This window comes from Jaculus jaculus, chromosome 4, assembly GCF_020740685.1.
Source record: "Jaculus jaculus isolate mJacJac1 chromosome 4, mJacJac1.mat.Y.cur, whole genome shotgun sequence".
Lineage (NCBI taxonomy): Eukaryota > Metazoa > Chordata > Mammalia > Rodentia > Dipodidae > Jaculus > Jaculus jaculus.
This window is the reverse complement of record NC_059105.1, coordinates 18,009,169-18,030,821: the sequence shown is the minus strand read 5'-3', so window position 1 is coordinate 18,030,821 and position 21,653 is coordinate 18,009,169. Positions and strand designations below refer to the sequence as shown.

Sequence of the window (21,653 nt, the reverse complement as noted above, 5' to 3'; positions counted from 1 at the left end):
ACCAAACCCAAAGAAAACCAGCTCTCTCAGATTAGCTCCAGTAACCAATCCCATTTTATTGAGAAAATAAATGTCTCCATTTTTGAGATGACATCCTTCTGTAGCCACTCCCATGGCCCGGATTGATTCCTTCACAGGGGAAATGCTGCCCTGCACAGGCCCTGGAGAAGCAGGGGTGTGGGTGGAAGGGCAGGGGGTGCTCAGTACAGGACGGGGTGCTGGGGTAACGAGCAGGGAAGGGAGGAGGGCCCACCACCTCCTGAGGCCCGGTCCCTCCGATTCTTCCTAAGATTCTTCATAAATAAACTTCACAGTAATAGAGAATGTCTACTTCCAGGGCTAGATGGGTTTCTAGCCAGAGCGCTGGCCTCAGTGGGGTGCAAGGGGAGAGATCTGGACTCAGGCTATGATCAGGCAAGTCCCACAACTAGGGGGGCCAGGAGCACTGCTCTTCTGCCCTTGTTAGGGAGTAGGGTGGGGTGGGGCTGTAGCCCACGCTGAGGTTCAGAGGAACACTGAGGTAGACAGAGCGGCTGGTGGTGCAGCCAGGAGCCTGGCCCCGAGGAGCAGAGGCTGACTCCAGGCAGGCCTGGGGCTGTGCTGAGAGCCTGCTGGGCTCCTCTACCAGGATATCTGGGCACGGGGGACAGTGAGACGCCTGTGAGCCTGCACAAGAGCCACCTGGCCCCCAAGAGACTTCTCTGTGAAGGTGCAGCCGCAGACTCACGAGGGCCACAACTAGCCCAGGTACCTGAGCAAATGTTTTCAGAGGCCACCAGGGCCTCCCACCAGGTCAGAGAGGTCTGGGCGAGGGACCTGGCTCATCAGATGACCTCTAGTCTGGATAGCTCCAATTGTTCCTGGGTCTTGATTTCTGGGAATTTCCGGGACTCCATCTCCGGCTCCCTGTACCCCACACCACACCCAGGGGCACAGGAAGCCCAAACCCTTCACCTCCCACAGGGCACCAAGGGTTATGCCCACGCACTGCATCTCCAACCTCCCTGGACCCTGGGGACGCGAGGCCCCGTGCCCTGGTGGCCCAGTGACGTCAGAGCACCTGGAGCTTGCGGGAGCAGGTGAGGTTGCTGTGCACCAGCCCCCACATGGCCAGCAGCTCAGCGGGCAGCAGCTTGTGCACCACGAGCATGTCACGGTAAAAGCAAGGCTCCTTGTTCATACGGCTGCTGCGGTTCCGAGAGATGCCGAAGGTCTTGAAACCCTCGTGGGCCGTGGGCTGCACCCCTAGCACCTCCAGGCACATGCCCAGGAAGACGTCATCGATAGGGTAGAGTTCCAGGGTGTCACAGGCGTGATGCAGGCGCCGGGCCAGTTGGCCCGCCATGAGGAAACCCCCGCCACCCGCGTAGGGCGGGTAGGTGGTCTTGCTGTAGAGGATGGTGGGAATGTAGTACTTGTTTTCTTTCTTGCGGATGGGCCGCGCGTGCTGCAGGACATCGCCCACGAACAGATTCTCCTGCGGCTGCCGGTCAGACAGAAACTCGAGCAGGTTGGTAGGGTTGACATAGACATCGTCATCGCCTTTGAAGATGAAGGGGACATTGGGGCAGTAAATGTTAAGCCACTTGAGGAAGTGGATCTCCTTGAGGGTCAGGTTGAAGAAGCTGTCAAGGAAGTCCCACTGCAGGATGTCACCATAGAGGCGGTCCTCGTAGGCCAGCAGCTGCTGGTAGTGGGCCCGCTCCTCCTGCTTCGAGGCTGTGCCCAGCAAGAAGAGGGTACGCACTGCTCCCCTGTCCCTGTCCACCGACTCCCACTCTCGGCCCCAGGTCTGACGGATGGCCTCGCGGCGGTCGTGCTGCGTAATGACCGACTTGACCACTATCAGCAGATAGACGTCACCCTCGCACTTCTCTGGGTGGTTCAGCAACATGGGGAAGTACCGGCAGTGGCGATAGGTCAGAAACTGCCGGAAATGTGGCTCTAAGCCCTGGAACCAGGACTGGCGGGTCAGGTTGAAGTTGGCTGAACAGTTAGTCGTGGTCACATCCCAGGTCTGGGGCCCCCAAGAGGTCACTGGGGTGGGGGCTACTACATCCTTTGGGCTCTTCCAGAAGCTGTTAGGATTCACCAGGTGTCCCGTTTTTGGAGGCTCCAGTGTGGATGGTGGAGGCTCCTGCAAAAACTGACTGGGGGTCAGACTGCGCTGGAATACAGTCACAGCCACCAGGAGGGCCAGGGCCAGGCACACGCTCTTGTAGAGGGTCCTCTTCCTAGAGGAGGAGAATAGGGGGGGGGAGGAGAGGATGAAATGACACTCTGAGATCCCTCCTGCAGGGCAAGGGGTTCCCAGAAGTAACAGTGGACTCTGCTTCTTGAGTGCTCAGATGGCTACCAAATCAAAACATTGAGGAATCAACTACTGGCCACTTCCAGGTCAAATGACTTTGACTCAAGAGGGAAACAGCTGGGCATGGTGGCGCACACATTTAATCCCAGCAGAGTTAGAAGGATCACTGTGAGTTTGAGGCCAGCCCGAGACTACATAGTGAATTCCAGATCTAGCATGGGCTAGAGAGAGACCCTACCTTGAAAAAACCAAAAAGAGGGCTGGAGAGATGGCTTGGTGGTTAAGCGCTTGCCTGTGAAGCCTAAGGAGCCTGGTTCGAGGCTCAATGCCACAGAACCCACTAGCCAGATGCACAAGGGGTCGCACGCGTCTGGAGTTTGTCTGCAGTGACTGGAGGCCCTGGCACACCTACTCTCTCTCTGTGTCTCTTTCTCTCTGTCGCTCTCAAATAAAGAAAGAAAAGAAAAAAAATTTTTTTTGAGAAAGAGGGGCGGGCAGATAGAGAGAAAAAGAAAGAAAATGAGAATGGGCACACCAGGGCCTCTAGCCACTGCAAATGCACTCTAGATGCATGCACCACCTTGTGCATTTAGCTCTACGTGGATACTGGGGAACTGAACCTGGGGCCTTTGGCGTTTCAGGCAAGAACCTTAACCGCCAAGCTATCTCTCCAGCCCACCTTTCACTTTTGGGTGCAGCCCCAGGGGGAAAGTAAAGCAATATCACTAGGTGACTGAACTAAGGTCATTGGGAGGGACAGCAGTCTGGGGGTAGTGACATTGTGGGGGATGCACTAGGGATTTAAGGTTAGCAGGGGACAGCCCCTCCACATGGACTAGTGTTTTCTTACCCCCAGAGATACCCAGCCCTGGGAAAACACATTTACACATTCCTAGACCCTCCACTCTAGGCCCTCCCAGCCCAGGTAACCCCACCCTACCCATTTCAGAAATAGAAATTTGAGCCCTTCCTAGAAGAGTCCCACCTGAGGTGGGGGGGGGGACGGTACTGGGCCCTGACCCCTAGGAACCTCCTCTCCTCAGCTAATGGGGTAGGGGGGGTTAAGCAGTCGGGCGGGGTAGCCTTTCAGAGCTGCGACGGCAAGGAGATGTTGCTCACCTCCAAGACAGGAGGTGTGGGGAGCCCGTAGACACGCCATGGGAGCCTCAAGCCAGGCACCCAGAGTGAATGAAGATTGAGCCCCATTCAGTGAGATTTCCTGGGCACCAGGTTGGAGGAAGACAGGGGTCACCTCAGGTACCGTGCTGGGCGGTGTGACCCAAAGCTAGACCCTCCAGGGAAGGGGAACAGAGGACTCCGGCTTCAGTCCTCCAGCCCTGGGGATTCCGGAGAAAGCGCACGTCCCAGCCCCGGGGGTGTGAGTCAAGAGTGCGGGTAGGGAGCAGTGCCAGCCCGGGGCGGCCGCGGCGAGGTCTCCGGCTCCCGGTGCGCTCGCCCTCCGCCCGCCCGCTCCATTTGTAAGAGAGAAGCCCGGGAAGGGAGGCCAGGGGTCCAGGTGGAGGGCGGGCGGGCAGGAGGCTGAGCTCGCCGGGAAGGAGAGCCCGGGACGGACGGACGGACGGACGAGGGGACGGGCGAAGAGGGGCGCGCGCGGGGCGTCCCGGAGCCTGGCCGGCGTGCGCCCCGGGGGGCCCCCGCCGCTCACCTGCCGCAGCTCGGGGCCCCCGCGCGCGGCGCTGGCCCGGGGAAACTGAGGCCGGTGCCGGGACGCACGGCGGGCATCTCTCATCCCGCGTGCGCCCCGGGAAGGAGGGGGGCAGAAGGCCAAGGGTGCCCGCGCCCCACCCCGGTCCCCCCGGGTCCCGAGGACCCGCACTCACCACAGAGACATGGCGGCCCGGGCCGGAGCGGCGGAGCGGGGCGCGCGGCGGGCAGCTCGGGGCGCCGCGGCTGGGGACGGCGGGCGAAGGCCGGGCCGCGCCCCCGCCCGCGCGCTCCCCTTCCCGGAGGCCGGAGGAGGAGGAGGAGGAGGAGGAGGAGGAGGAGGGGCCGCAGGGGCGGCGGCCCAGGTGCGTTAACCCTACGGACCCCGGGGCAGGGGCGGCGCACCCTGCTCCGGCCCGGGCGCTTCGGACCCCGGGGGTGGGGCGGAGACCCGACCTCCGAGCCCACGAGGGTCCCCGGCACCCGGGACGCGACTTCGCCGCGGGGCCCCCCTGGGATCTCCTGTCTCCCCCTCCCCCCACACCCACCCGCCTTGGACACGTGGGGAACTCGGACACCGCCCATCACCACGCCCACGGGGCCCCTGGAAGCCCCGCCGCCTTTGGATTCGTCTTGAATGGGTGGGGTGCAGGGCTGGAGTGGGGGACAGTTAAAGGCTGTGTTTCCCTTTGCTTCTCTCCGCCCTGTCCCCTTTTCCCCTTCTCAGGCCCACTGACCGGGCTGGGGCTGGGCCCCTTGGAGGAGGAGGGGGAGGCGAGAGTCCCTGAGCTCCCCACCCCGCCCCCAGCCCAGGTCACAGCTGGGCCCCAGGTAGCTCTTGGCCCGCACTGTCTTCCCCCAATGAGAAAGGCCTGTTTGCCTCAATCCAAAATTTCTTCCAAGAAAGAAATCTTACAGGGCCTCAGGTAGGCCAGCTACCTGGATGACCTTGAATTTCTAAACCTCCACCGCTTGAGTGTTGGGGGTGTAGATTCGTTGCTGGTGGGATCTCAGGCAGGCACTGTGTTAACTGAGCTACACATCCACAGCCCCATTCACCCAAACTTTCTTTTTTATCTGTCAACAAATATTGTTTTGTTTTGTTTTTCGAGGTAGGGTCTCACTCTAGCTCAGGCTGACCTGGAATTCACTATGTAGTCTCAGGGTGACTTCGAACTCACATCGATCTCTACCTCTGCTTCCCGAGTCCTGGGATTAAAGGCTTGCGCCACCACGCCTGGCTTTCAACAAATATTTTATTCAAAACTGGTTTTGCCCCCAAGCTTTTTTTTTTTTAATAATTTTTAAGCAAATATTTTATTTGAATCAGTTGTGAAGTCAAAATTTATCCAAATGAATACAATGCAACATTGTTCTTCAACCCAGACCCTACCAAAAAAGAATTTTAGGGCTGGAGAGGTGGTTTAGCAGTTAAGGCACTTGCCTGCAAAGCCAAAGAACCCAGGTTCAAGTACCCTGGACCCACGTAAGCCAGATGCACAAAGGGGCGCACACATCTGGAGGTTTTTTTGCAGTGGCTGGAGGCTCTGATGCAACCATTCTTTCTCTCACTCTACCTGCCTATTTCTGTATCTCTCTCTCAAATAAATAAAAATAAAATATTTTTTAAAAAGAGGAGGGGATATGATGGAGAGTGGAGTTTCAAAGGGCAAAGTGGAGGGAGAGAGGGAATTACCACGGGATAATTGTTTATAATTGTGGAAGTTGTCAATAAAAAAACCAAAAATAAATAAAATTTAAAAAAGATTAACTAAAAAAGAAGAAAAACAAAAAAAGAATTTTAGAGCTTGGTGTAGTGGCACATGCCCTTTTTTCCCTAGTATTTCAAAGGCAGAGGTGGGAGGATCATCATGAGTTCCAGGCCATCCTGAGATTACATAGAAAATTCCAGGTAAGCCTGGGCTAGAATGAGACCCTACCTCGAAAAAAAATTATTTTATATATTAAAAAAAATGCCTTTAATCTCAGCACTTGGGAGGCAGAGGTAGGAGGACCACTATGAGTTTGAGGCCACCCTGAGACTACATAGTGAATTCCAGGTCAGTCTGGGCTAGAGTGAGATCCTACCTCGAAAAACCAAAAAAACAAAACAAATAAACGAACAAACAAAAAAATGTGTGTGGTGGCACACACTTTTAATTCTAGCACTCGGGAAGCAGAGGCAGAGGTAGGAGGATCACTGTGAGTTCAAGGTTAGCCTGAGACTATATAATGAATTCCAGGTCAGCCTGTGGTAGAGTGAGACCCTACCTTAAAAACCAAATGTGTGTGTGTGTGTGTATGTATGCATATATATATGCATACATACACACACACACACACACACATACATATACATATACATATACATATACATATACATATACATATACATATACATATATATATATGTGGAGAGAGAGGAGAGAGAGAGGGAGAGAGACAGTGAGAGAGAATGAGAATGGGCATGCCGAGGCCTGGTACTATTGCAAATAAACTCCAGACACATGCCCCACTTTGTGCATCTGGGTTTAGGTGGGTTCTAGGAAAATCAGACCCAGGCTATCAGGCTTTGCAAGCAAGTGCCTTTAACCCTTGAGCTGCGTGGTGGCACATGTCTTTGATCCCAGTGCATGGAAAGCAGAGATCGGAGAATGGCAGTGAGTCTGAGGCCAGCCTGGTAGTATAGAGCGAATGCCAGGTCAGCCTGGGATGGACTAAGACCTTACCTTGAAAATAAATTTTTTTAAATAAAAGGAAAATACAGTGTTTTGCTTGTCTGGATGGTGTGTGTGCTAAGCTGTATGCGTGTGTATGCGCCCACGCAGTACCACGTATGCCGGCCTGCCGTGGCCGGGACAGAACTTCAACCACTTGAGAGGTCTCTCAGGCCCTCACACTTCCACAGGAAGTGCTCTTAACTGATGAGCCTGTGTTAATATGCCGTGTGTGTGTGTGTGTGTGTGTGTGTGTGTGTGTGTGGTTGTGCACACACACAGTACAAGGAGGGAAAGCATCTTGGCTGATGTCCCATTCAGGTGTCAGAGAATCATCTAGAAGGTTAGCCTCTGTTGATCCTGCTATCATCCAGATGTCTTGTCTTGCTCTATGTTGGGGTCTCAAAAGACTTTCAGAATTCTTTTTTTTAATATATTTTATTTATTTATTTATTCGAGAGAGAGAGAGAAAGAGGTAGAGAGAGTGTGAGAGAATGGGCATGCCAGGGCCTCCAGCTACTTTAGAAGAACTCCAGATGCATGTACCTCCTTGTGCATCTGGCTTACGTGGGTGCTGGGGAATCGAACAAGGGTCCTTTGGCTTTGCAGGTGAGCACCTTAACCACTAAGACATCTTCTGCAGTCTCCCCTTTTTAAAATTTTATTATTATTATTTATTTGAGAGAGAGGCAGATAGAGAATGGGCATGCCAGGGTCTCCAGCTGCTGCAAATGAATTCCAGACACATATGCCACCTTGTGTTTCTGGCTTATGTGGGTCCTGGGGAATCAAACCTAGGTCCTTTGGCTTTGCAGGCAAGTGCCTTAAGCACTAAGCCATCTCTCCAGCCCCAAAATTATTATTATTATATTTTTTGGTTTTTCGAGTTAGGGTCTCACCCTGGCCCAGGCTGACCTGGAATTAACTATGTACTTTCAGGGTGGCTTTGAACTCACAGCAATCCTCCTACCTCTGCTTCCCGAGTGCTGGGATTAATGGCATATGCCACCATGCCCGGCTTCAGAATTATTTTATCTTATTTTATTTGTTTGAGAGACAGAGAGAGAATGGGCGCGCCAGGGCCTCCAGCCACTGCAAATGAACTCCACCACCACACTTGGTTCTCCACGTCCATAGAATTTTAATGGGAAATAGCCGACATTCATCTAGTGGTTCCTGTATGTCAAGACAGGGTCTAGGCCTGGGCAAAAATGACTCAGTTGGTTTTAGACACATGTGCTATAATTGCTCCTACCACAAGCTAGCAAGTTCCATGAGTGGGAATCCCATAGTAAGAACACCCAGTAAGCTTGCCTGGCTCAGGAAGCAGTCTTTGATCTCTGCCCTTCTCTTAGCAACAGAGACCAGGAGCTGCTTTCCTCCCTGGGCCACACAGGGAAGCTAGGAGACCCTAGTGGGTCCCAAGCCCATGAGGCTCCTAGGAAGATTTTCTTCAGCCTTCCCTTGAGGCTGAGATAGGAGGATCCTTGTGAGTTCAAGTCCAGTTCAAGTCCAGCCAGGACTAGAGTGAGATCCTGTTGAAAGAAAGAAAGAAAGAAAGAAAGAAAGAAAGAAAGAAAGAAAGAAAGAAAGAAAGAAAGAAAGAAAGGAAGGAAGGAAGGAAGGAAGGAAGGAAGGAAGGAAGAAAGAAAGAAAGAAAGAGGAAGGGAAAAGAAAAGAAAAGAGAAAAAAAGAAAAGAAAAGAGAAAAGAAAAGAAAAAAGAAAGAAAAAGAAAAACAGGGCTGGAGAGATGGCTTTGGCTTAGTGGTTAAAGCACTTGCCTGCAAAGCCTAAGGACTCAGGTTCAATTCCCCAGTACCCACGTAAAGCCAGATACACCAATGCACAAAGTGGTGAATGTATCTTGAGTTTATTTGCAGCTGCTAGAAGCCCTGGCACACAAATTCATTCTCCCTCTTCTCCCTCTCCCCTCCCCCTTCTCTCTCTCCTTGCCAATAAAAAAAAAGCAGGCAGAAGCCAGCGGTAGTGGTGGTGGTGCAAGCTTTTAATCCAAGCGCTCGCTCGAGAGGCAGAGATCACTGAGTGTGAGCCAGTGTAGAAAAACAAAACACAAAACCAAGGCACAAACAAAAAACTACTCAGGCCAAATTCTCGAGGGGAGTCCTGGAGCTAACACATCCTTCTGAGGGACCCAAGAAGACCCGGCCTGCAACCTAAACCCCAGTGGCCTGACTGCCTGCTCCTGAGGGCCACCATAGTCTCACTAGTCCCTGTGGCCACCTGTCCCCTTCATCCCACCCATCTCTACCACACAGTATGCCTGACATGTTGTTTTGAGGCCTCAGTCTAAACATGAAGCCCAGGCTGGCCTTGAACTCCAGACTTTACCTTAGTCTCCCTAATGTTGGGATTACAGGTGTGTACCACCAAACCCAGAGCTTTTGGATCCTCCCCCTTTGCTCTTCCAAGTATGGCCTTGAAGGACAGTTAGGGCAGGATCCCCAGCTCTTTACAAGCCACCCTGATGAAAAGAATCCGTTTGATCTCAAACTGACCTCTCACCCCAGAGCTGGGGTCTCCTCAGGTGTTAGATGAGAGTGGAGGTGGGTGTGCCTGGGAAAGGGCTTCTGAGTTCAGATTGGAGAATGGAGTGTGTGTGTGTGTGTGTGTTGGGAGGGTAGGCATTGGGTCAGGGCTCTGTACTTCCTGGCTGCCACTATGGGCAGGTGGCTTATCCCCTTGAGACCTCAATTTCCTGCTAGTGCAGAGTTATGTGAGCTGACGCACGGGAAGTATGCTTGTCAGCGTCCCCTACATACTGAGCATCATGAAAGGCAGGCTGCTTTTATTATCACTAATATTTGGTTTACCCCAGGAGGGCCAGGGCTCAAGGAAGTGGAGACCAGGGAGCTGTCGAAGGTCAGAGGGTGTTTTACAATGCGATCTAGTCAGTTTAGACAGTTTCTTATCTCGGAATCATTTGGTCTATGCCCAGAATGAACTCAGAATGGGGAAATGAATGACAATTAAATAAACAAGTCCCTGTGTGTGTGTGTTGGGGTGGTGGTGGAGGTTTGGTACAGGAGCCTGGCCAGGCCCTAGTTTGCTACCATTTTTAACCCCATCATGCTCCCTTGTGGGCTGGTTGAGCTCGTCCCTTCCAGGAAGCACAGTGACTCCCCCCTCCCAATCCCTGCCTCACCCAGTCCAGCCTTTTCCACCTGCCAGCCCTGAGGGCACATCAAATAGTTTCACATTAACAGCTACGGTGGCAGATCGTGACCCCTGTTCCTCTCACCCTGGCTGAGTGGGAAGAAATGGAAGTTACAGGAAGCATTGTGTTGTAGATGGGAGAGGAGATCAGGTCAGTAGTAGCAGAAGTCCCCAAACGGGAGCCAGGTATGGTGGCATATTCCTTTAATCCCAGCACTCTGGGAAGCAAGAGCTATGTAGGAGAATCCTTATGATTTCAAGGCTAGCCCCTGGGACTACACAGTGAGTTCCAGATCAGCCTGGGCTAGACCTGCCAGAGGGCACGTTGGGTCAGTGTGTGGCAGGGTATGGTAGGGGCCGCCTCGGGCCAGAGGGAACCTGAGAACAGACGGGGAGGAGCTGTGGGCACCTTGGAGAGAGATGGTGCTTTGGCTAGTGGTAGCCAAAGGGTAGAGAGCTCTGCCAGCTCTTGTCCCTTCAGTTTGGCTCTTATGTTGGGGAGCATATGAATTGGTTAGTGTTTGAAAGACCCTAAACAGAAGTCTATACTCTTAGCTAAGAGCTAGTGAGGGAGCAGTAGGGTCAGAAATTGTTCTTTAGCGCAGAATATCACGACAGGTGTGTGCCTGGCAAGAAATATAATGCTCTCATGCCACTGCCAAACCAGCTCGGCAGAGCAATACCCTGGGTCTAGAACTTTCTGTGTTGTAATTTGACTGCAGGGTTACCTGTTGGTCAGTATGGTCCAATGCTTTTCTTTGTTTTTCCTTCCTTCCTTCCTTCCTTCCTTTCTTTCTTTCTTTCTTTTTGTTTTTGTTTTTGTTTTTTTTGAGGTAGGGTCTCACTCTAACCAAGACTGACCTGGAACTCACTCTTCAGTTCCAGGCAGGCCTCAAATTCACAGTGATTCTCCTCCCTCTGCCTCCCCAGTGCTGGGATTAAAGGTGTGCACCACCACACCTGACTTTTTTTTGTTTTTAAACTTGAACAAAAAGCCACCCCTCAGTGACAGATTTGCTAAAGAGGTGGGAGGAGTATGTATCTCCTTAATGAGGTAATGTATTTAAACCTGCAGAAGTTCCTCCTTTCAATGCAGTTCCTCACACTCTCACTGTTCATCTGAGACTCAACAGTCTCTTAACCATGAGCCCTGTAAAATGAAAACACACACTACATGCTTCCAACACATAATTCCCACTTCAAAAAGAAGAAATTGGGCATGTAAAGGAAAGATTAGACTGATGCAAGATTGAAAACCACCAGGACAAACATCAAACTTTGCAGCTCCATGTCCAGCATCTGGGACCCACAGCAAAATCTCTGGGCTCCAGAGTCTACTCCTCTGCTTGCGTTTCCGGGCAGACCCAACCAAGCCAGAGCAAGCAGCTTTCTTTGGTGGGTGTCTCATAGTCTCAGCAGCTCCAAAGTGTTGGGCTCTTCCCTGCGACCCCATGGTTCATCTTCATGGCTCCATGCAAGAACTCTCACCCTGTTCCACGTTATCTAGGGGGCCATCTCCAAACAACTGTGATGCAAATCCAATGACCCTCTCTTTCCTGCATCTGTCATGCTTCCAAAACCAAGACCGGGTGGGCATGGCTACCAAAATTTGCTAATTCAGGTAGGGAAAGGCCAACGTTGAGGAGCAGGATCTCATACAGCATTCCTTCTGCTGTCCCAATGCAGAACAGCTGACCCATCTCAATAGTGGTCATCTCGCAAACACCCACAGCTGAATCAGGCTCAGGTCTCTGGCCTACAACTTTTATTTCTTTCAGTGCCAAACCTAATAACTTTCATATCCTCTGCTCTGTCAAGCACATCAATCCATTACTTTTAAATTCATCTTTGAAATATATATTGAGATAGGTTGGTTCTTGCTGTAGCCCAGGCTGACTGGAATTCACTATGTAGTCTCAGGTTGGTCTCACACTCACAGCAATCCTCCTACCTCTGCCTACCAAGGATTGGGCTTACAGGTGTGTACCCTCATGCCTGGCAGCTTTGAAATCATTTAAAAAAATGGCAGGTGGGGGACGGGGGATGGAGGCAGGGAGAGGGTTGGAGGAGGATTAATCAAAATTAAAAATGTGGCCAGGTTTGGTGGTATACACCTTTAATCCCAGCACTTGGGAGGCAGGGGCAAGAAGATTACTTTGAGTTCAAGGCCAGCCTGGGACTATAGAGTGAGTTCCAGGTCAGCCTGGGCTAGAGGGAGACCCTGCTTCAAAAACAAAACAAAACAAACAAAACAAAACAAAACAAAAAAAAAAAACACCAAACCCAAAACAAAATAAAAAGTGTCTGGGAAGAAGTACCCTGTGGGGATGGGTAAGGTTGTGCCCAGAAGATACCTCCAAAACCAACCAAGGCTCATGGTTGTCCACCAGAAGTAGATGATAAGATACTGTTGCTAAAGACTGCACATGCTTGGGCTGCAGGTCCCTGAGAGATAAAGCTGGAGCTGAGCGGAGAGCCTCCTCCCTGGAGACCAGCTGTCATGGTGCTGGAAGGAGCTGTGCAGCCTGTTGGGGGAGAAAAGTCATCAATGGTCTTAACCAGCAGTGGACTCTGTATCCGTGTGATCTTGCATTTCCCTGCATGTTTGGCTGTAAAGGGCCTTGCTGGGGGCCTCCCCAAGCTTAGAACTATGGTCCTGTGACAGGATCTCTGTTTTGTGTTCAGTGCCAAGAGATGTTTGAAGTGGGAAGCACTGGGTCTGATACTTGGTTTCCTTTTGTCAGACTACCAGGAGGCCAGCCTCAGCAGGGTATGGTGGCTAAGGAAGGAAAGGAAGGGGCTGGAGAGATGGCTCAGCAGTTAAAAGAGTTTGCTTACAAAGCTTGCCAGCCAGGTTCACTTCCCCAGTACCCATATAAAGCCTATCCACAAAGTGACATATGTGTCTGGTGTGGCAAGAGGCTATGGCATGCCCATACTTTTTCTTTCTCTTCCTCACAAATGAATAAATAAAAAAAAATATTTAACTGGGCATGGTGGTGCACGCCTTTAATCCCAACATGCCAGAGGCAGAGATAGGCAGATCACTGTGAGTTCAAGGTGACCCTGAGACTACATAGTGAATTTCAAGTTAGCCTGGGCTAGACAGAGACCTTACCTAAAAAAAATATTTTTTTTTTTTTTTGCGTTGTTTTGTTTTGTTTTTGGAGGTAGGGTCTCACTCTGGCTCAGGATGACCTGGAATTCACTCTGTAGTCTTAGGGTGGCCTCGAACTCTCGGCGATCCTCCTACCTCCGCCTCCCCAGTGCTGGGATTAAAGGCGTGCGCCACCACGCCCGGCAAAAAAATATTTTTTAAAAAATAAGGAAAGAATGAAGTAAAGAGAGGAAGAAAGAAAGAAAGAAAGAGAAGAATGTACTGGCTGGAGAGATAGCTCATTAGTTAAGGCAATAAACCTGTAACTCAGGTTTGATTCCCCAGTATTCATCTAAAGCCAGATACACAAAGTGGTGCATGCATCTGGAGTTCATTTGCAGCAGCTGGAGATCCTTGGACCATACATCCATTCTTTCTGTCTCCTTTCTATCTCTCTCTGCTTGCAAATAAATAAATAAATAATTTAAATATTTTATTTAGTTATTTATTTGAGAGAGAGAGGCAGATATGGGGGAGGGGGGAATGAATTGGTGCATCAGGACCTCTAGTAGCTGCAAATGAATTCCAGATACATGTACCACTTTGTACATCTGGCTTTACGTGGTTACTGGGGAATTGAACCTGGGTCCTTAGGCTTCACAGGCAGCAAGAACCTTAACCGCTAAGCCAGCTATTCAGTCCTAAATAAAAAAAAATTGGGGAGACTGGAGAGATGGCTTAGTGGTTAAGGCACTTGCCTGTGAAGTCTAAGGACCCATGTTTGACTCTCCAGGTCCCACATAAGCCAGACACACGTGACACAAGTGTGCAAAGTTGCATATGCCCACAAAGTGGCGCAAGTGTCTGGAGTTCTATTACAGTGGCTGGAGGCCCTGACACACCAATTTTCCCTCACTTTCTCTTGCTCTCTCACATAAAAAAAAGGCCAGTCTGTTCGGCTTGCCTCAAACAAATATATATATATTTAAAATATTTATTTATTAGAGAGAGAGAGAGAGAAAAGAGAATGGGTGAGCCAGGGTCTTCAGCTGCTGCAAACAAACTCCAGGCTCATGCACCACCTTGTTCATCTGGCTTACATGGATCCAGGGGAATCAAACCTGGGTCCTTTGGCTTTGCAGGCAAGCACCTTAACCACTAAACCATGTCTCAGGCCCAAATATATATATATATTTAATTTTTAATGTTTTGATTTTTCAAGGTAAGGTTTTGCTCTAGCTCAGGCTGACCTGGAATTCACTATGCAGTCTCAGGGCGGCCTTAAATTCACAGTGGTTTTCCTACCTCACCTCCCAAGTGCTGGGATTAAAGGCATGCGCCACCACGCCTAGCCCCTAAAATATTTTATTTATTTGTTTGTTTGTTTGTTTATTTTTTAAATTATTTATTTATTTATTTATTTGAGAGCGACAGACACAGAGAGAAAGACAGATAGAGGGAGAGAGAGAGAATGGGCGTGCCAGGGCTTCCAGCCTCTGCAAACGAACTCCAGACGCGTGTGCCCCCTTGTGCATTTGGCTAACGTGGGACCTGGGGAACCGAGCCTGGAACCGGGGTCCTTAGGCTTCACAGGCAAGCGCTTAACCGCTATGCCATCTCTCCAGCCCTATTTATTTATTTTTGAGGCAGGGTCTTGCTCTAGCCCAGCCTGATCTGGAATTTGCTATGTAGTCTCAGGGTGGCCTTGAACTCACAGTGATCCTCCTACCTACCTCTGCCTCCTGAGTGCTGGAATTAAAGGCATGTGCCACCACACCCGGCTACAAAATATAGTTTAAAATTTTTAAAAAGAAGAAGAAGCAGGAAATGTAGATCCCAAAGTGCTGAGCCAGAAATGGAAGATGCTCAAGCCACCTGCCCCAGCTCCAGGGGTTCAGAAATGCCACACTCCCCATGAAGCATTCCTGATGGAGCCTGGAGGGAACAGAGGGTGTTCAGCAGAGAATCAGCCATCAGCCAACCTGGGCACTGCCAGCTTCCCAGTTCCTCAGGTGATTCTGATGAGTGAGGACCACCAACCTGGAGCCTTCTGAGTCTGTTCCTCTTGGAGAGCCTTGAGCAAGGCCCACAGAGGGGCACTTCTGCCAATGAGTTCAGGGAGAAGGAGATAGAACCGGGAAGCAGTGGTGGGGGAAATCGGGACCCGAGAGCCGAGGAAACTCAACTTCCCATTGGAGCATGTGAGGAAGCAGAGGTGAGTTTGTGAGCTAAGAAACGTAGAAGCTGGCGGCACAGTAACTGGGTGGGAACCGAGGGCACCAAGGAGGGATGGTGAGGGGTGTTGAGGGCCAGGCAAGGTAACTGACACCCTGGGGACTCAGGCTTGTGGCTCAAGATGTGGATGGTTTCAGGTGACAGCAAACCAACTCAAAGTAACTCAAGCAAAAGGAACTTAGCTACACCGGCGAGCTTGAGGTAGAAGGATCGCTGTGAGTTTAAGGGCAGCCTAGAGCTACAGAGTGAGTATCAGGTCAGCCTAGGCTGCAGGGAGACCCTGCACACCTTTAATCCCAGCACTTGGGATGCAGATGTAGGAGGATCACAGTGAGTTCAAGGCCACCCTGAGATTACATAGCCAATTCCAGGTCAGCCTGGGCTCGAGTGAGACCCTACCTTGAAAAAAAAGAAAAAAGAAAAAAGAAAAGAAAAACAAAACAAACAATACAGAGATTTAACAGAGGGCTGGAAAGATGGCTTAGTGGTTAAAAGCACTATTTTGAGAAGCCTGATGGTCTGGATTCAATTCCTCAGTACCCACGTAAATCCAGACCTACAAAGTGGTGTATGTGTCTAGAATTCCTTTGCAAGGGGCTCTGGCACATACATTACCTCTCTCTCATTCTCTCTGTTTCTGCTCGCTAATAAGCCTTTAAACAAATAAATTTGGGCTAGAGAGATGGCTTAGCAGTTAAAGTGCTTACTTGTGAAGCCTAGGGACCCATGTTTGACTCTCTAGATCCCACATAAGCCAGAGGCACAGAAGATGAGGCAAGTGCAAAGTTGCTCATGCCCACTAGGTGGTGGAAACATCTGAAGTTTGATTATAGAAGCTGAGGCCTTGGCCTGCCAATTTTCTCTCTTTCTCTAAAAAATAAATTAATTAAAAAAAATTGCCAGGAGTGGTGGCACATCTTTAATACCAGAACTCGGGAGGCAGAGGTAGAAGGATCGCAGTGAGTTTGAGGCCATCCTGAGACTACATAGTGAATTCCAGGTCAGCATGGGCCAGAATGAGACCCTACCTACAAAAATAAATAAATAAATAAATTTAAGGACTGAAGAGATGGCTCAGCAGTTGAGGCTCTTGCCTGCAAAGCCAAAGGACCCAGGTTTGATTCCCCAAGACCCACATAAGCCAGATACACAAGGCGGAGCATGCGTCTAGAATTCATTTGCAGTGGCTAGATGCACTGGTGCACCCATTCTCTCTACCCCCTCCCTCACCCTCTTTCTGCTTCTTTCTCTCTCTCAAATAAATAAATAAAAGTAAAAATATTTTAAAAAATAAAATAAAAAATAAATTTAATAGTTCTTTCCCTCTACAGCCCGTATCTATCCTGTCTATTCATCCTTCTTCCATGAAGAGAGGAAGAAAGACAAGCTGGGGGTGGCATCAGACATTTATTACCCCATCTTGAATTTCTTTTCCTCTCTCACCTCCATATTCAAAATCCCAGGGAGAGACCTTGCTTTTTTTGTTGTTGTTTATTTTTTGTTTTTCAAGGAAGGGAGGGTCTCACTCTAGCCCAGGCTGACCTGGAATTTACTATGTAGTCTCAGGGTGGCCTCGAACTCACAGCGATCCTCTGATTGCCTCTCCAGGGCTGCGCCACTGCATGGCCCAGGGAGAGACTGATTGGTCTCAGTGCATCATGTGCCCCACTCTGGACCAATGAGCAGGTCCCCAGGGTTGGAGCAGTGTGACTGGCCAGGCCTGAGCTATGGCTCTTCTACTGAGGATGGCACAGGGTCCTGGTAACCTTGTAGGGATAGCCAAGAGGGGCAGGTCCTTCACAAGAGCTCGGCCCCCTTGGAGACGCCCCTAGAACTCTAGCTGTCCTCCAGAACCAACTGCTCAGATCTAGAGCTCAGAAGGAAGGGGGAAGGGGTGGTGCCATGTGGGAAATGACTCTGCCATGTCCTGATACCTCTTTGTGTGGTGAGAAGGAGCCCCAGGCCAGCCAGTGGAAGGTGGGCACATGACTTCTGTGGACTGGGAAACTTTCTGGCCCCTTCTCTGTGCCCAATGACCTTCCAGTGATGCTGGGGACAGCCAAGGCCACCCATGGCCTTGTGGGTAGGGAAGATAGACAAATGGGGGTGAGCTGGGTAGCCACACAGAGCCCTGTGATCCAAGGGAAGGTTAAGTCTCCAAAGAGGCCTGCCAGAGGAGACCAGGAGGACATGGGATGGCTGATGGGCCCTGTCTATGTTGTGGGTTTGTGCCCAGACTCCTGTTGGCAGGGGCCTTTGTGGGAACATATAGACACACAGAATCTCTCACAGGCAGACGAATGTTCACTCATACCTTGATATAAACACAACCACAGTTATACATGTTACCCAGACCGTGAATGTACACAGCTAGGCAGTCTCATGTTCATAGCTGAAGTTGCTACTGAACACACATAGATTTGACACAATCATACAGAACTGCACACACCCACTCCCACACGCACGACACGATCATACAGAACCGCACACACCCACTCCCACACGCACGACACGATCACACAGAACCGCACACACCCACTCCCACACGCACGACGCGATCACACAGAACCGCACACACCCACTCCCACACGCACGACGCGATCACACAGAACCGCACACACCCACTCCCACACGCAGGACGCGATCATACAGAACCGCACACACCCACTCCCACACGCACGACGCGATCATACAGAACCACACACATGCATCCCACACGCACGACGCGATCATACAGAACCACACACATGCATCCCACACGCACGACGCGATCATACAGAACCACACACACCCACTCTCACACGCACAACACGATCATACAGAACCACACACACCCACTCCCACACGCACGACACGATCATACAGAACCGCACACACCCACTCCCACACGCACGACACGATCATACAGAACCACACATGTGCATTTCTACATACACGCTCCCGAGATACTTGCATACACCGTAACAAAAAAACTCATGCCCACAGCCTACGGTCCACAGCCGGCAACTCTGCTACCAGTGGAGACCTGGTAGGCCCTTGGGAACAGGCTGAGGACGAGGCAGGTCCCCGTCACAGCCCCTTTCGTCTATCTCCAGGTCCTCAAGTTGTGCCCACGCCGGGACTCCTTGACGTAGTCTCCAAACCCTTAGCAGCCAGCCTTTCCCTCAGCTCATCACGTCAGCGACTCTGATCTCTAGTTCTCCAAGAGCACTGCGCCCTCTGCTTATGCGTGGTCCTTCCTGCAGCGCTGAGTGACCTCACCTCGAGTCTTCCCTCCCTCGGAGTAAGGGCTCCTTCCCTTGCCAGCATCGCCCTGTTGAATCTGTTTCTCCTCCACCTGTCCTACCACGGTGGATACAACAAGAGTGGGGACGGTACCTTCTGACGGAGGGATGAGGGGTGCAGAGGAAGGACCAGCACGTGCAACCTGAGGAGACCCCCGCAGGCTGGACAGGCAGTCTTGCTACATCAGTAGTCAGAGGACAGCAATGTTGCCACTGCAAGGACTCCTGTGAATCAAGGCAGGTCTGCAAGGCCCCAGCCTCACCTCCAGCACGCCCATCTCAACGCACACTGACACATTCACACACACGGGTGGGCAGTGGGCCCTTTATCCTGGGCAGCTGGGCCCAGGCTTCACCCTCCCCCAGCCACCAATGAGTCACATCTCTGCCCTCCAAGCAGCCCAGCATGGGACACAGCCGCCTTTCAGCCCCTGGGCCTCAAACACTAGCTTAGTCTTTCTTCCTCCCTGGCACCTCCCCCTCCAGGCCTGCCCGCTGCCCTCCCAGGCTGGCAGCTCGGCCCCATGCTGAGGCTATGCAGGCCTTCTTCCCTGCAGAGCACAGGGCTGCCTGTCTCTCGTCACCAGGCTCCTAGCCAAGCCAGCTCTGAATGGCTGCCTTTTCTCAGATCAGAGCCTGGCCAGGTGCATTCTGGGCAGCCCTGCTACGTGAAGAACCGCCAGATATCGCTGCCTGAGATTGCTGCCCGGAGAGATGAGTCCACTGAGGGCCAAGAGACCCAGAGGTGTCTCCCAGGCTCTTTCAAAAGCCTGCCTCACCCACACCCCTTTCTATTGGCTTCCCAGGAATCCTAATTAGACTGGCAAGACACAGACTTTTATTTATTTCCATTTTACAGAGGTGAACACTGAGGCTCAAAAAAAAAACTGGCCTGGTGGATGAGTGTTTGCCTAGTTTTCAGCTAAGGGCATGGAGATTCACAAAAAGACTCCCCTCCCTGCCCCACCCCCAAAAAATGTTGGCTACCCAGTGAAGTACAGCTAGGTCCCAGGCCCATCGATCTGTAATAATCCCATTTGATGGAATTCCAGTGAAAGAGACAGGCTCCCAGGCATCTGGAGAAAGGGACACAGGAGACCATGACCTTGGCATCAGTTCTGAGCTTTGTATCATCATTGCCACACCTTCCTCCTCCTCCTTCTCTTCTTCCTCTGCAGGAGTTTATACAATCAGAATCAAAGTGGTACATGTGTCTGGAGTTCGTTTGCAGTGGCTAGAGGCCCAGACATGCCCATTCTCTCTCTCTCTCTCTGTCTCTCCCTTCTTGCAAAGAAAAAAAAAAAACAAAAAGAACACAGAGCCAATCAGAGGGGTGGTGGGAATAAGGCTGGACTCCTGAGCCACAGGCCCTATGGTGGCAAAGGAATGCCTTAGACTATGAGAGCTTGAAGTGTGTGTGTGTTGGGGGGGGGAGGGTTTGGGGTAACTTGGCTCTTGGGGCCATGCATTGGGTCAGGCAAGCCCTTCCGCACAGGAATGGTCTCTAACTCAGGAAGGAAGATCAGAGAGACTTGAGTTGGCAAAGGCTCTGGTTGCCTCACCTGGCTGAAAGGTACCTGCAGAGCTGATGTGAGAGCCCAGGGAGGCAGTGAGGAAGGAAAAGCAATGTCCCCTCCACCCCCACCACACCTCCAAGGACTGGGAACTTGAGTCCCACAACCTCAAGGAGCCAGTTTCTGCCAGAGCCAGGCTGGCTGACACTTTGATTCTGATTGCATAAAATCCTGCAGACACCCAGCGGAGCAGGGTGGACTTGCGGCCTTTGGAAATTGTGCGCCCGTTCCAGTGTGCCACCGCAGCATACGGAAGTTAGTATGAGCCCCAGCGAGTTGCCACCCTTTCATTTGTGTGTTTTTGTCACCCATGACCCCAGAACTGGACTGATGGCGTTACCATTACCTGTTCCCTTCACTGTCACCTTCCACAAACAGCCTGCCTTGCGGGTGGTGAGGGGACAGGGAACTCAGAGCGTGGGGACAGCAAAGACCCATCTAGGGTCCTGGAGCCTTCAAAGGTTTGAAGAGACTCATCCTGAAAGCCCAGATCCACACTGTCCTCCCCAGGGTGGTCTTTTGCTCCATCCTGGCGGCAGGTGTGAGTTCGCTGGGGAGGGCGTCAGGCAGAAGTTCTTGTCTGTAAACATCCTACCCCGGCTGAGGCAAGGCTCCTCAAGGCTGGCTGGTTAATGCACACAGAACCCTGTCTCCAGGGAAGACCATAATAACAAGGCAGAAAAGACTAACAGGTGACTTCTGTCAGAATCCCCTAGAATCCTGGAGGGACCCAGAAGCCAGGAAAAGCCCGAGTTCACAGGAGGGCAAAGTGAGCCACAAACAAGTGAGAAGGACAGGGAGAGGAGGAAGGAGAGAAGAAAGGAAGATGGGAAGGACAAAAGGAAAAAGGGAAGAGAGAGGTGCCAGTTTTTTTCTTTCTTTTTCTATTTTTATTATTTATTTATTTATTTATTTATTTGAGAGACAGAGAGAAAGAGGCAGATGTATAGAAAGAATGGGCACGCCAGGGTTTCTAGTCACTGCAAACGAACTCCAGGTGCATGTGCCACCTTGTGCATCTGGCTTACCTGGGTCCTGAGGAAACTGAACCTGAATCCTTTGGCTTTGCAGGCAAGCGCCTTAACCTCTAAGCCATCTCTTTAGCCCTCTATTTTTATTTTTGTTTTGCAGCCAGGGTCTGGCTTCAAATTTATTATGTAGATGAGGCCGGCCTTGACTTCCTGCTTCTATGCTTCAAATCCTGGGATTACAGCGGTGCACCACCATTCCTGACTCCAGTTTTCACCTAATGGCAGGAGACCCCTTGCCTCCAGCCCTCTGCCCCCAGGGTTCCTTCTGGAAGCTGTGGCTGATTGTTTCAGCTCCTGGGAAATCACAAGGTCTCACCAGCTGTCTTCTCCTAAGGGTCGCCTACTCAGCACTCTGGGGCATGTTCCCCAAATCCTTGTTCTGCCTCTATCTTGCCTTCCTCTCCTTGCTTCCTTCGTCCCTCCCTCCCTCCATCCCCTGATCTGCCCATCACAAGCACAGATAGAGCATGGAGTGTGTACAGACCTGGTGCCAGGCACTGGGAGGGAAACAAACATTTCTTAGATACACCACCAAAAAATGATTCATGAAAAAAAAAAGCTGAT

The 21,653-nt window shown here is 51.2% G+C and overlaps 1 protein-coding gene across 2 annotated transcripts; it reads right to left on the bottom strand.

Annotated features, from left to right (window-relative positions):
* Positions 1–36: 36 nt before the first annotated feature.
* B3gnt7 (UDP-GlcNAc:betaGal beta-1,3-N-acetylglucosaminyltransferase 7) lies at positions 37–18,738 on the bottom strand. 2 transcript variants are annotated; one of them, XM_045147727.1, is made up of 3 exons: positions 18,579–18,738; positions 12,223–12,393; positions 37–2,234 (listed from the first exon to the last, which is right to left on the bottom strand). In XM_045147727.1, exons 2-3 carry the CDS (start codon positions 12,243–12,245, stop codon positions 1,052–1,054), a joined length of 1,206 nt encoding a protein of 401 aa, XP_045003662.1. In that variant the 5' UTR covers positions 12,246–12,393; positions 18,579–18,738; the 3' UTR covers positions 37–1,051. The 2 variants fall into 2 exon arrangements, with proteins under 2 accessions (XP_045003662.1, XP_045003663.1); XM_045147728.1 differs by lacking the exons at positions 12,223–12,393; positions 18,579–18,738 and adding an exon at positions 4,153–4,206.
* Between the last annotated feature and the right edge of the window lie 2,915 nt (positions 18,739–21,653).